Here is a 15039-nt window from a genome sequence, read left to right on the forward strand (position 1 = left end):
ATGCAATATGTACAATAAACAAAAAACCACCTATGTAAAATCTACTCCCGACCCATAGTAATAAGGTTAATAAGCATAAAATAATAGAATAAGGAAACAAAAATGTGAATAGCGTAGAGTAAACAGAAAAACTTACAAAGAGAGAAATGTAAAACCCGAACCACCTTGAATGGACAACAACTTGTATTCTTGATTATTTACAACCCCCAATGGAAAGACCACCAAGTACAACCCCTAAAACAATTAAAGGAAGAAATAAATATATAGTATAGAACAGGCAAACGTAGCTGGGAGTCCCACCCAGAAAAAGCAATGCAAGACGATGAATGAAAGAAAGATAGTATGAAGCATGAAAGTGCGAGAAGAATAAAAGCGAGAACTGGAATGAAAGATACACGCTAACATAGGCTCCGATCATGTTGGAGGATACAAAGAGAAAAAAAAAAAAAAAAAAAAAAAAAAAAAACCTAACCTAACCTAACCTAACCTAACCTAACCTAACCTAACCTAACCTAACCTAACCTAACCTAACCTAACCTAACCTAACCTAACCTAACCTAACCATAACGGAATACTCTTTAAAATCTATCTACGAAAATCACCGGGAATTAAAATAAACAGAACTACAAGAATTTACCATACAAAAAAGGCCAATTGGACAACATTTCATGAGAAATTAAGACAATTGCTACCTGACAGAAACCTGACAAAATCAAAAATAGACGAGATTAACACGGTGGGCGAAGTTGAACTAGCAGTCAATAACCTCACGGAAATAATAACAGAAACATGCAACATAACAATTCCAAAAAAGAAAAACAACGAGAAACTAACCTTACCATGGTGGTCCGAGGAGCTCAGTTCGATGAAACACGAGGTTGCCACCAGAAAACGCAGGATACGCAATGCAGCCCCGGCACGGAGATCGAAGGTAGTAGAAGAATATCTGGTAAAGAAAGAAGAATATGAACTACGAGCAGCCAAAGCCCAAGTAGAAAGCTGGAAGGAATTCTGCAGGAAACAGGATAGAGAAGGGATGTGGGAGGGTATCTACAGAGTCATCGGTAGGGTCACAAAGAGAGAGGAAGACACGCCACTTGAGAAAGGAGGAGAAACACAGAGCGCGGTGGACTCGGCGAAGCTGTTGGCAGAGACTTTCTATCCGAAGGACCCAAGCGACAGCGACAACGAACACCATTGTAACATCAGAGCTAAAGCTGAAAACGTGAACGAAGGAGAGCAACATGAAGTTTGCAAACCTCTGTTCACAATGGCAGAACTCAAGTGGGCCACGGAATCCTTCAATCCCAAGAAGGCGCCGGGAGCAGATGGCTTCACTGCTGATATATGTAATCATGTCATCCGGAGTGAACCAGAAATGTTCCTGGCTCTTCTTAACAAATGCCTGAGCCTCCACCACTTCCCTCTGTCCTGGAAGGAAGCGACAGTCGTAGCATTAAGAAAACCAGGAAAAGAGGACTATACAAATCCAAAGTCATACAGACCGATCGGACTGCTCCCCATTCTCGGAAAAATTTACGAAAAACTCCTGGTTGCTCGACTCAAGCATTATCTTGTCCCAAGAATAAGCGCCCGCCAGTTTGGCTTCATGCCACAAAGAAGTACCGAGGACTCCCTCTATACCATGATACAACACATCAAAGAGAAATTACAGGAGAAGAAAATTGTCACCGTTGTGTCACTGGATATAGAGGGAGCCTTCGACAACGCCTGGTGGCCAGCCATCAGAGTCCGCTTAGCTGAAGAAAATTGCCCACCCGACCTAAGAATGGTCTTCGACAGCTACCTTAAAGACAGGAAGGTTAGAGTGAGGTACCTGAGAAAAGAATATAGCATGAAGACAAGCAAAGGGTGTGTGCAGGGTTCGATTGGCGGCCCAATGTTATGGAACCTCCTGTTGGACCCGCTCCTAAAATCTCTAGAGGGAAAACACGTATGGTGCCAAGCATTCGCGGACGACGTCGTCCTGGTCTTCGACGGGAAAACAGCTCACGACATCGAGGGACAGGCAAATGCCGCACTTGAACATGTTCAGAGGTGGGGTGTGAACAACAAACTTAAATTCGCTCCCCATAAAACCGTAGGAATGGTCATCACAAGGAAATTGAAATATGACACACCACGTCTGAACATGGGAGGAACGGATATCACCATGTCCAAAGAAATCAAGATGCTAGGAGTAACCGTTGACAACAAACTGACGTTCAACACCCACGTAGCGAATGTCTGTAGGAAGGCGATAGGTATACACAAGAGGCTAGCCAGAGCAGCCAAAACCAGTTGGGGACTAAACCCCGAAATAATCAAAACAATATATGTCGCTACAGTCGAGCCCATTATACTGTATGCTGCCAGTGTATGGGCCCCTGCAGCCAACAAAATAGGAATAATAAAGCAGCTCGGGACAGTTCAGCGCGGAATAGCACAAAAAATATGTAAGGCATATCGCACAGTATCCCTTAACTCAGCCCTTGTGCTGGCAGGTATACTCCCACTTGATCTCAGAGTGCGAGAGGCAGCAGCCCTATACGAAGCAAAGAAGGGGGTGCCAGTGCCTGGTCTGGGCGATTGGGAAGTAGAAAGAATGGTACCAGCAACATAAATACCGCACCCTGCTGAACGTGACGATGTAAAAGTAATACGCCTCTCAAACCAAGAAGACGTTGACAGACATAGTGAACATGAGGTCAGAATATTTACGGACGGTAGCAAGATCGGAGGTGGGGTTGGGGCGTCTTTATCAATCTGGAAGGGAGAAGTCGAAATAAGGACGCGCAAACTAACATTACCAAAGTTCTGCACCGTCTACCAAGCGGAGCTCCTAGCACTGTGTATAGCAACCAGAGAAGTGGTGAAGCACAGGGAAAAAACGTTTGGGGTCTACAGCGACTCTATGGCGGCACTCCAGACCATCCAGAATCACGGATGCCTCCATCCCCTAGCAGTGGAAGCAAGAGAAAATATGAAAACAATATCTCTCCAAGGAAAAATATTGATTTTGCATTGGATTAAAGCACACGCGGGGTTGGAAGGGAACGAGAGAGCGGATGAGCTTGCAAAAGGAGCAGCTGCAGACTCAAAACGAAAACCAGACTACGATCAATGTCCGATCGCATACGTAAAGCGACGCCTGCGTATGGCAACGCTTGACGAATGGAACCACAGATATAAGTCAGGCGAAACCGCATCTACAACTAAGCTGTTTTTCCCGGACATAGTGGCGGCATACAATGTAATTCGCAAAATGGAACCAACAAATGTTACGACGCAGCTTATGACAGGGCACGGAGGATTCTCTGAATACCTGAACCGCTTTAGGTGCAAGGAGAGTCCCTCGTGCATCTGCGACCCGGCAAAACACGAATCAGTTGAACACATACTACTGGAATGTCCGATACATGCAAAAGAACGATTTGATTTCGAACAAAGAACAGCGACCAACCTAACATCCGAGGTAATAAGGGAACTAATTTCAGGAGAAAATAAAGAGGAGTTTGTAAAATACTGTATAAAAATTGTAAAAATAGTAATCAATAGAAACAAAACTAGATAAGAAAGTTATGTTTGATTAATATAATAAGTATATTAAAATAAACATAAAATAATAGAATAAGGAAACAAAAAATGTAAATAGCGTAGAGTAAAAATTACAGAGAGAAATGTAAAACCCGAACCACCTTGAATGGACACAACTGTATTCTTGATTATTTACAACCCCCAATGAAAGGACCACCAAGTACAATCCCTGAAACAATTAAAGGAAGAAATAAATATATAGTATAGAATAGGCAAACGTAGCTGGGAGTCCCACCCAGAAAAAGCAATGCAAGACGATGAATGAAAGAAAGATAGTATGAAGCATGAAAGTGCGAGAAGAATAAAAGTGAGAACTGGAATGAAAGATACACTGCTAACATAGGCTCCGATCATGTTGGAGGATACAGAGAAAAAAAAAAAAAAAAAAAAAAAAAAAAACCTAACCTAACCTAACCTAACCTAACCTAACCTAACCTAACCTAACCTAACCTAAAAAGCCCCTAAAAAGCCCCAGGGGAGGACGGCTTTACCTCTGATATTTGCCTTCACGCCATAGAAACGGACCCAGAGACGTTCCTTGCACTGCTTAATAAATGTTTAAGCCGAGGATACTTCCCTAGGGCTTGGAAAACCGCAACGGTGGTGGTCCTCCGAAAGCCTGGTAGAGGAGACTATACAACGCCCAAATCGTACAGGCCAATAGGACTGCTTCCGATCATGGGTAAAGTGTTTGAGAAGATGGTGGTGAACAGGCTAAAGTTTTACTTGCTGCCCCAAATGAGTGATCGCCAATACGGGTTCATGCCACAGCGCAGCACCGAGGACTCCCTTTATGCCCTAATGAAATACATACGAAAGAAATTAGACTCTAAAAAGATCGTAACACTAATATCACTGGACATAGAGGGGGCCTTCGATGGTGCTTGGTGGCCGGCTATCAGGTCCCGGTTGGCGGAAGAGAATTGCCCAGTTGAACTGAGACGCGTAATCGATAGCTACCTCACAGACCGAAGAGTAACAGTTAGATACGCGGGAGAGCAATACAGTCTGGACACCACCAAGGGATGCGTACAGGGATCGATAGCGGGCCCCATTCTGTGGAACTTGCTCTTGGACCCACTACTTAAAAGTTACGGGCAAAGGGGCGACTACTGCCAGGCATTCGCAGACGATGTCGTACTTGTCGTTGATGGGAATACCGCTCTGGAAATTGAAACGCGCGCAAACGCTGCTCTCGACCATGCTCGGGAGTGGGGTGTCAGTAATAAGCTTCGATTCGCACCGCATAAAACTAATGCAATGGTAATTACACGGAGGCTCAAGTATGACACCCCTCGACTGAGTATGGGCGGAACCAGCATCGCCATGGTAAAAGAGATGAAATTACTTGGTGTAACCATCGACGACAAGCTGACTTTTAACAGCCATGTTTCGAATGTCTGCAGGAAAGCGATAGCAGTCTATAAACAGCTATCTAGGGCTGCCAAGACAGACTGGGGGCTCCATCCTGAAGTCGTAAAAATAATATATGTGGCAACCGTAGAGCCCATCATACTGTATGCCGCTAGTGTTTGGGCGCATGCTGCAAACAAATTGGGTGTCCAAAAGCAGTTGGCAGTGGTGCAACGCGGAATGGCGCAGAAGATATGCAAGGCATACCGCACCGTGTCCCTCAACTCGGCGCTGGTTCTGGCGGGGATGCTCCCTCTTGACCTCCGAGTCCGAGAGGCGGCTTCGTTGTACGAAGCCAAGAAGGGAGAGTCTCTGCCTGCCCTGTGGCCTGGAGATAGAGAGGTGGAACAAATGGCATCCGCAACTGAAATGCCTCATCCTGCGGATCGCGAAGATTTGAGGGTGGTTCGCCTGGTGAACCAAGACGATGTGAACTCGAACAGTGAGTTCGATGTGCGAATATTTACCGATGGCAGCAGGCTTGAGGGCGGGGTTGGAGCCTCACTTTCTATTTGGAAGGGAGAAACCGAAACCAAAGCCCACAAGCTTGCTCTATCGAGATACTGTACGGTTTACCAGGCGGAGCTCCTTGCCCTGTGCAGGGCCACTAGGGAAGCAAAGAAGTATGCCGAGAAATCGTATGGAGTCTACAGCGACTCTATGGCAGCCCTTCAAACAATACAAAACCACAGTTGCCTTCACCCCCTCGCTGTAGAGGCCAGAGAGAATTTAAAAGCTATGTCTCTCCAGGGTAAGGTAGTCACCCTACACTGGATTAAAGCTCACGCAGGGTTAGAAGGCAACGAGCGGGCAGACGAGTTGGCGAAAGGAGCAGCAGTAGGCTCCAAACGAAAGCCGGACTATGACCAATGCCCGGTTTCATTCGTCAAGCGTAGCATTCGCATGTCGACGCTTGACGAATGGAATCGGAGGTATAAGTCTGGCGAAACGGCTTCCATCACGAAGTTATTCTTCCCAGATGCAGTGGCGGCTTATAGGGTGACAAGGAAATCAGAGCCAAACAACCTAAAGACGCAGTTGATGACGGGACACGGTGGATTCTCTGAGTATTTAAACCGCTTCAAGTGCAAGGAGAGTCCATCGTGCGTCTGTGACAACAATACGCAAGAAACGGTGCCACATATAATATTTGAGTGTCCAGTTCATGATAGTGAGCGCTTTGATATGGAGCAAAAAATTAAAATTAGTATAACTGCCGACAAACTACACAACATAATGGCTAGTGCGGAAATGGACCAATTTATAGAGTTCTGCTTAAAAATTGTGAGAAGAGTCGTAAAAAGAAATAAAACTAGATAGAAATATATGTTTTTAAAATATAGTAAATATATTTAAGAAAAACATAAAAAACCCAGTAGGAATAATCAAAAGAGAGAGCCAAACTCGTGTCATAAGAAACGCACAATATGTATATTAGATTTAAGATAATAATACAATAGCGAATATATGAAAAATGTAACATAGATAATAATATTAAATATAAGCATGTAATAAGAAATTGTATAAAAAGCGCTACCCATGCAGTGAGCACTCATGAATAAAGTTCAAACCCTGTGTTTCCTTATTTTTCCCGAATAGTAAGTAATAAGTAATAAGCTGATAGGTGGGACTACCCACATAAGGAACGAAAGAGATGAATGAAAGAAAGATCAAGTATGAAGTATGCTAGTACGAGAGGTATACAAGCGAGAACTGGTATGAATGAAAAACTAGCTAGGCAGTCTCCGATCATGTTGGAGGAGCACTGTTAAAAAAAAAAAAAAAAAAAAAAAAAAAAAAAAAAAAAAAAAAAAAAAAAAAAAAAAAAAAAAAAAAAAAAAAAAACCTAACCTAACCTAACCTAACCTAAACTGTCAATTTTGACAGTATTAACAATGTCACTCGGTGCTATATTCTATCCCAAAAAGATAATTTTCACTGAAAATGACCAAAACTGTCAATCTGTCAAATTTGACTGATATGTCAAACAACTCTATACTATGTCACTTAGTACCAAACTTTAACAAAACATGTTAATTTTCACTAAAAATGACAAAAACTGTCAAACTGTCAATTTTGACATTTTTGACAGATGTGTCAAACTACATTTGCCATCCCATGACTACTGTTGAAGTTCCTATCAAAATCGGACCAGCCGTTTCGATTTTGGACCCAAAACTGTCAAAATTTCACAAAATGTTAATTTTGACAGATTTGACAGATATTATAAATCTACACTTAACAATGTCACTTGGTGCTAAATTATATCCCAAAATGAGAATTTTCACTGAAAATGGCAAAAACTGTCAAACTGTCAAATTTGACAGATATGTCAAACAACACTAAGTACATAAACTATGTCACTTAGTACCAAACAATAACAAAACATGTTAATTTTTAGTAAAAATGACAAAAACTGTCAAACTGTCAATTTTGACAGTTTTGACAGATGCGTCAAACTACATTTTCCATCCCATGACCAATGTTGAAAGTCCTATCAAAATCGGACAAGCCGTTTAGAAGATACAGAATTTTTCCTCAAACTGAATTTCGGTCAAGTTCGAGTCGGAATTAGCTTTTTCCATACAAAATCGGTCGAGGCGCCTGATGAAGGTAATAGCAATGTTTCTCTATATTTTTACCTCTAAAAAATGAATATCTCAAAAACGGTAAGAGATAAAAAAAAATGGACTTGAAATTCGAGCTATCGGCACCACATAGTAGGTGCACGAGGTACGGCATGCCTACCTTATATATTTTTTTCAAAATTTTTGGACGCTAAAAAAAAATTAAAAAAAATGCAAAAATAATCTAACCCGGGTCTAAAATCTTTATTTATTATCCGATTTTAATGTAAAAAACGTCATTCGATGCGCAATTATTGAAATTTTGGGGTAGGGTAGAAACCAAACACTTAATTATTATAAGTTTTTAATAAAAAATTAAAAACCGCAAATTTTCAAAAAAAATGTATGGGAGGTACCAGACGCAGGGCGATTCAATACCAAAAGCAAAAGACCATAGATAGATCAGGTAAAAAAAAGCCCCTATGCCAAATTTGAACGAAATCGACCGAGAATAGACCCTATAACCCTAACCTAACCTAACCTAACCTAACCTAACCTAACCTAACCTAACCTAACCTAACCTAACTCAAAACCTAACCTAACTCAAAACCTAACCCTAACCTAACCTAACCTAACTCAAAACCTATTGTTTCTATATATGATTTAATTAATTGGTTTTCTTGCAATAATTGTCCGAGTTTCTCATGAAAATCGGCCCAATTTGCTTTTTTGGTGTTGTATAACCTTGTGGTTCTTTGTATTTTGATACCTGCTGATTTTTTGAGCTGAATTTTAAAGAGAATCCCATTGTGGTCCGAACTCGTGAGACCCTCGTCGATCTTCCAGTCGTCAACCAGGTCCAGCATCTCTGTTGAGCAAGCTGTTATGTCAACGAAGCTGCTGAAGCGCCTGTCTCCCCTCACGGTATCGAAGGTCGGGATGTTTCCAGTATTGAGCACGTTAAGGTTGAGCTCGTTGAGGGTTCCCATCAGGTCTTCACCCCTATAATCCGTCTGTGGGCTACCCCACCATACACTTTTGGCGTTGGCGTCACCTCCTATGATCCACATATTCGAGTCTATTTCTTTTCTTATTTTGGATAGGTGTTCCAGGTAGGGTTCAATGGGCTGATCTGGCTCGAAATAAATGGACACGAGTGTAATCCTCCAAGCAACGGTGCTAATCCCCACCACCACGATGTTATTTGTGGTGAGTTTTGGGTGTTGTTCAACATTAAGATCATCATCGAATACGGCTATTGCCGCCTTTACAACACCCTCTTCAGCACCGTCGCTCTGGTAGATTCTCACTCCTCTGTGGTTCCTCATTTCTTTGCCAGCCCCCACATAGGGTTCCTGCAAAAGCGCAAGGGCGATTTTTCGCCTTTCCGCTTCTACAAGTAACTCATTCGTGGCTAGTTTCTTCCTCTGGAGGTTTGCCTGCGCTACCCGGTAGGGCGTTTGTGCCTTTATGGAGCCCTCAGCAATGGTAGGCCACCGTTGACCGAACTATGTTGTCCCATTTCTGTCGTAGAGGGCATACAAGGTCGAATGCGTTGTGCTCTGCGTTTCCCAAGTTCGCCTTTGTGCAGTTGTGGCATCGGGGCGGTACTTTAGCGTACCACTCTTCACACTCAGTTTTTAGGTGGGGTCCTCCACAATGGCCACATAGATCGGCTAGTTCTGTGCAAAAGCGTTTGCCGTGACCAAATCCCAAGCAGCGAGTGCACTGCACCAGCGGGGACTGGTCCTCCACTTTAATTCTTTGGAGATCTATGTGGACATTTCCCCTTTTTAATGCTCTCTGATAGATGATGGGTGAGACGCTGATCACTATATGTCCCGTGTGAGGGTTTCTGGCCCTTTTCCGGTATTTGATTGCCACTCGGTCTTCCTCTTCGCCGAGGTCATGGAAAACATCCCGATTCTGGTTCCTAAGAGCTTTTAGAACGTCCTCATCCGTATTGACCGAGAGGACGCTCCTAAGGACCAAAAGCGGGTCCTTGTTCTTCACTTCCTCTACGGTGAGGTCGACTCCCTGGCTCTCCATCCTCTCTCGGAATTTATCCCTCTCCCCTTTAGTTCCGAATCCCATGAGTACCTTTCTATCCTTTGCCTTCCTTACCCTTTCCACCCTAATCCATCCCTCCTTGGCATCAGTTGCTTTCCTTATTTTGTTCAGGACTTCCTCACCTGTTTCGGTTTCGTTTTTGGAGGTGACCACGACGGAGTGCAGGGTGCTCCTTGCCGTTGGTCTGGCATTTGGAGCTTCCGTAGGTTTCCCCGCTGCCACACTGGCATATGTTGTTGCCGCTATGGTCATCCCCTCTATCACTGTTTTTTGGGACTCAAAGCCAGCCCTCAGCTCGGCCTTTAGCTCGTCTATCTTTAGAGCGTTGTCTCGGATAATTTTAGTCTGTTCCTCCAATTTTTCTACGTACTCACCTTGCTTTCTTTCATTTTCCTTCAGCAGGTTTTCCATCCTGTCCACCATTTGCTCCTCTCTATCAGCTCTTGGGCTTGTCTCCGACACGCTGGGGAGCGCGCTGCTCTTTTCGGACTTTTCTCCTTTTCCTCTCTCCCTTTCCAACTCTGCTTCCGCTTCCTTCACCAAGGTATATAATCGCTCAATAGCCTGTGTCACCTCTACCTTTATGATGGTTTTTATGTTGCCCGATTCGGCGAGGCGCATCTTTGCCCTGTTGTTGTTGGCTTTTGCTTCCTCAACACGACTTGTGTAATTTTTCTTTTTGTCGTCTCTAGCTGGTGACAACAGCGGCTTAGATGATTTCGCGTCCTACAAAAGAAAAAATTGAAGAAACAGTAAATAAATTAACACAAATAATAATAGAAACATGTAAAACAACCATACCACAAAAGAAAAATAAAGAGAACCCCAAACTACCATGGTGGTCGCCAGAACTCGAAGAGATGAAACGATCAGTCACCACCAGGAAGCGCAGAATCCGCTGTGCAGCCCCAGTAAGACGAGATAGGGTCGTGAAAGAGTACCTTGAAGCAAAGGAACACTATGAAAGTCAAGCAGCAAAAGCTCAAGTTGAGAGTTGGAAAGACTTTTGCAAGAAGCAGGATAAGGAAGGGCTCTGGGAAGGTATATATAGGGTTATAGGCAGAGTCACAAAGAGAGTGGAGGACGTACCTCTGGAGAAGAATGGCGAAACCCTGAGTGCAAAAGAGTCGGTGAAGTTGCTGGCGGAGACCTTTTATCCAGAGGACTCTGCTAGTAGCGATGACGACCACCACAGACAAATCCGCATGAAGGCAGCCGCAGTGAATGATGGCGAGCAAAATGGAACTTGCGAGCTACCCTTCACGATGACTGAACTAATGTGGTCGTGCGAGTCGTTTAACCCAAAAAAGGCACCAGGCGCTGAGGGTTTCACGGCTGATATATGTTCCCACACCATTCGAGGAAACCCAGAGATGGTCCTTACTCTACTAAATAAATGTCTCGAGTATCACTATTTCCCTAAGAGCTGGAAAGAGGCAACGGTGGTTGTCCTCAGGAAACCGGGAAAGGACAACTATACTAGCCCAAAATCGTATAGACCGATAGGATTGCTGCCAATCTTCGGAAAGATCTTAGAGAAGATGCTGGTTGCCAGGCTAAAGTCCCACCTAATACCGAGGACCAGTACCTGTCAATATGGATTCATGCCGCAGCGCAGTACGGAGGACTCCCTATATACCCTTATGCAGAGAATCAAGAAAAAACTAGGCGAAAAGAAGATCGTCACACTGATCTCGCTGGATATAGAGGGGGCCTTCGATAGCGCATGGTGGCCCGCCATCAGGGTCCGACTGGCCGAGGAAAACTGCCCCGTTGGTCTGAGACAAATGATGGACAGTTACCTAAAGGACAGAAGCATCACGGTGCGGTATGCGGGTGAACAGCATGGTGTGGCAACTAGTAAAGGCTGCGTGCAAGGGTCGATAGCAGGACCCATCCTCTGGAATCTGCTGCTGGACCCACTGCTCAAAAGCCTCCAAAGCAGGGGCGACTACTGCCAGGCGTTCGCGGACGATGTAGCACTTGTAGTCGATGGAGACACCGCAATGGAAATCGAGGCCAAGGCCAACTCAGCTCTCGAACATGCTCGTGAATGGGGAGTCAGAAACAAATTGAAATTCGCGCCGCACAAGACCAATGCAATGCTCATTACACGGAAATTGAAGTACGACACCCCACGCCTGTGCATGGGCGGGACAAACATAGAGATGGTCAAGGAAATAAAAATGCTAGGTGTTACCATCGATGACAAGCTCACTTTCAACGCACATGTCTCGAACGTCTGCAAAAAGGCAGTGGGAATCCACAAGCAGCTCTCCAGAGCGGCAAAGGCAAGCTGGGGACTTCACCCCGAGGTTATTAGGACCATATACGTAGCGACTGTGGAACCAATAATCCTGTACGCCGCAAGCGTATGGGCCCCGGCCGCAACAAAAATAAGCGTCCAGAAGCAGCTGGCAGCGGTGCAACGAGGGATAGCGCAAAAGCTGTGCAAAGCGTACCGCACTGTCTCCCTTAACTCTGCGCTCATCCTGACAGGGGTGCTCCCTCTTGACCTCCGAGTCCGCGAGGCGGCCTCGTTGTACGAGGCCAAAAGAGGCGTACCCCAGCCAGGGTTGGGTGACTGGGAGGTGGAGAGGATGGCGCCAGCAGAAGAAATGCCTCATCCCGCGGAACGCGAAGAACTGAAACTGACATGCCTGACAGACCAAAACGACGTTAACAATTACAGTAATTACGAAGTGCGAATTTACACTGACGGTAGTAAGATCGGGGGCGGAGTCGGAGCCTCACTGTCTATATGGCGGGGTGAAACCGAGATAAAAGCCCGACAACTGACTTTACCTAAGTTCTGCACTGTCTACCAGGCGGAACTTCTGGCTATTTGCGTGGCCACAAGAGAAGTTAAGAACAACAAAGCAAACACGTTTGGAGTCTACAGCGACTCCATGGCAGCCCTGCAAACCATCCAGAACTATAGTTGCCTCCACCCCTTAGCAGTCGAAGCGAGAGATAATATAAGAGCAATATCCCACCAAGGCAAAACTATCGCTTTGCATTGGATAAAAGCACATGCGGGGTTGGAAGGTAATGAAAGGGCGGATGAACTCGCCAAGAGAGCAGCTGCAGACTCCAAACGTAAGCGTGATTATGACCAGTGCCCGGTTTCATTCGTCAAGCGAAACATTCGTATGGCGACGCTTGACGAATGGAATCGGAGATACACGACAGGCGAGACAGCCTCAACAACAAAGTTGTTCTTCCCGGATGCGGTGGCGGCGTACAGGACGGTGCGCAAAATCGAATTCACGAATCCAATGACACAGCTAATGACAGGGCATGGTGGATTCTCCGAGTACTTACACAGATTTAAGTGCAAGGAGAACCCATCATGCATATGTGAACCCGGCAAACCGGAGAGCATTCCGCATTTAATAGCGGAGTGCCCTCAGTTTAGCACACAAAGGCACGATATAGAAAATAAGATTGAGGAAGGGATTGAGATAGAAAATATCAGTAAAATAATGCAAAACAAGAATATTAGAGATACGTTCTTAGAATATTGTGGAAAAATTGTAAGAATAGTAATAAATAGAAATAAGTAGATATAGGATAAACAGTGTATATTATAATAATAAACATGATGTTTATCTGGAGTAAACAAGTATAGCTCTAATGTAAAAGACAATGCAATATGTACAATAAACAAAAAACCACCTATGTAAAATCTACTCCCGACCCATAGTAATAAGGTTAATAAGCATAAAATAATAGAATAAGGAAACAAAAATGTGAATAGCGTAGAGTAAACAGAAAAACTTACAAAGAGAGAAATGTAAAACCCGAACCACCTTGAATGGACAACAACTTGTATTCTTGATTATTTACAACCCCCAATGGAAAGACCACCAAGTACAACCCCTAAAACAATTAAAGGAAGAAATAAATATATAGTATAGAACAGGCAAACGTAGCTGGGAGTCCCACCCAGAAAAAGCAATGCAAGACGATGAATGAAAGAAAGATAGTATGAAGCATGAAAGTGCGAGAAGAATAAAAGCGAGAACTGGAATGAAAGATACACGCTAACATAGGCTCCGATCATGTTGGAGGATACAGAGAAAAAAAAAAAAAAAAAAAAAAAAAAAAAAAAAAAAAAAAAAAAAACTCAAAACCTAACCTAACTCAAAACCTAACCTAACTCAAAACCTAACCTAACTCAAAACCTTACCTAACCACTATTTGTCGAATGGCTTGGTTATTTGTAGAAAAATCTTAATAGCGTGTTCTATTTGTGGCGATTTGAATGATAAGTGCCATCTAGCGGGGAATTGTAATTTTTTGCCTATTAACTTGAATGATTTCTAAACTGTTTATCCAAAAATTATAATAAAATATATTTGAGATACAATCAGCTCTATTGTGATATGTAAATAAATATAAGGCTTGTTATGGATACACAGAACGATACATATACAAATACATAAATACATAGAAAACACCCAAGACTCAGGAACAAATATGTGTGTTCATCACACAAATAAATGCCTTTACCGGGATTCGAACCCACCCAGGACCATCGGCTTCACAGGCAGGTTCACTACCCACTAGGCCAGACCGGTCGTTAAATGTATGTAACGCGATGTAGTTTAAAAAACTTTATTTTTTGATTTTCTCATTTACCCCCGAAATGTGGTCCCCATGTTTATAATTAATTTGTTTACGTTATATGTCCATCTGTGGGTCACAAACTTACATATGTATTCCAAATTTCGACTTAATTGGTCCAGTTAACATTAGTTTCGGACAAAATAGGCTGTAACAGACAGACAGACAGACGCACGATCACTCCTATAAGGGTTCCGTTTCTTCCTTTTGGGGTACGGAACCTTAAAAACAATTTCAATGTCTATTTTCACGGATTCGGATGCAGACTACTCTTACGGCAATATCCCGTATATCTACCTACTACTAGCGACATCTGTTGATCTGATGCCTTTTATAGTTTTGCCTCTCGCGACTGGAGGGCGCTAATGCACGGTGTTTTTATTAAGTTTCTCGTCTTTCGGTATATTATTATGTTATGTTATGTTATATTATGTTATTTTTGCTCTTTGTAGTTTTTCCTCAGTCACCCGTTGACCACGAACGCTGTAAAGGGTTCGAAACGTCGGGATGTATTATAAATTATATATTTGCGATATAATCCGTTTTCAGTTTTATTTCAAAAAACTAATTAAAAAAAAAATATATATATATATATATTTAGTTTAAGTAGAAACACTAGTATAGGCCACTACTACTGGTTTGACTTAATTCACTGATAGATGGCGTTAGAGGTAGAGGTTAAAAGCAAGCAGTGATTGTTGTTACACAAGGTGTACCTAATGGTATAAATAACAAAAAAAATGGTTTAGTATAGGTACTACTA

The 15039-nt window shown here is 43.3% G+C and overlaps 1 protein-coding gene across 1 annotated transcript; it reads left to right on the top strand.

Annotated features, from left to right (window-relative positions):
* The first annotated feature begins 4275 nt into the window (after nt 1–4275).
* Nucleotides 4276–6330, top strand: LOC134750317 (uncharacterized). Its single transcript, XM_063685481.1, has one exon. It carries the CDS (start codon nt 4276–4278, stop codon nt 6328–6330), a length of 2055 nt encoding a protein of 684 aa, XP_063541551.1.
* The last annotated feature ends 8709 nt before the right edge of the window (nt 6331–15039 follow it).

This window comes from Cydia strobilella, chromosome 19, assembly GCF_947568885.1.
Source record: "Cydia strobilella chromosome 19, ilCydStro3.1, whole genome shotgun sequence".
Lineage (NCBI taxonomy): Eukaryota > Metazoa > Arthropoda > Insecta > Lepidoptera > Tortricidae > Cydia > Cydia strobilella.

Bases quoted from the DNA above. Each gene is read 5' to 3' on its own strand.
- LOC134750317 (XM_063685481.1), top strand. From the start codon at position 4,276: ATGGGTAAAGTGTTTGAGAAGATGGTGGTGAACAGGCTAAAGTTTTAC.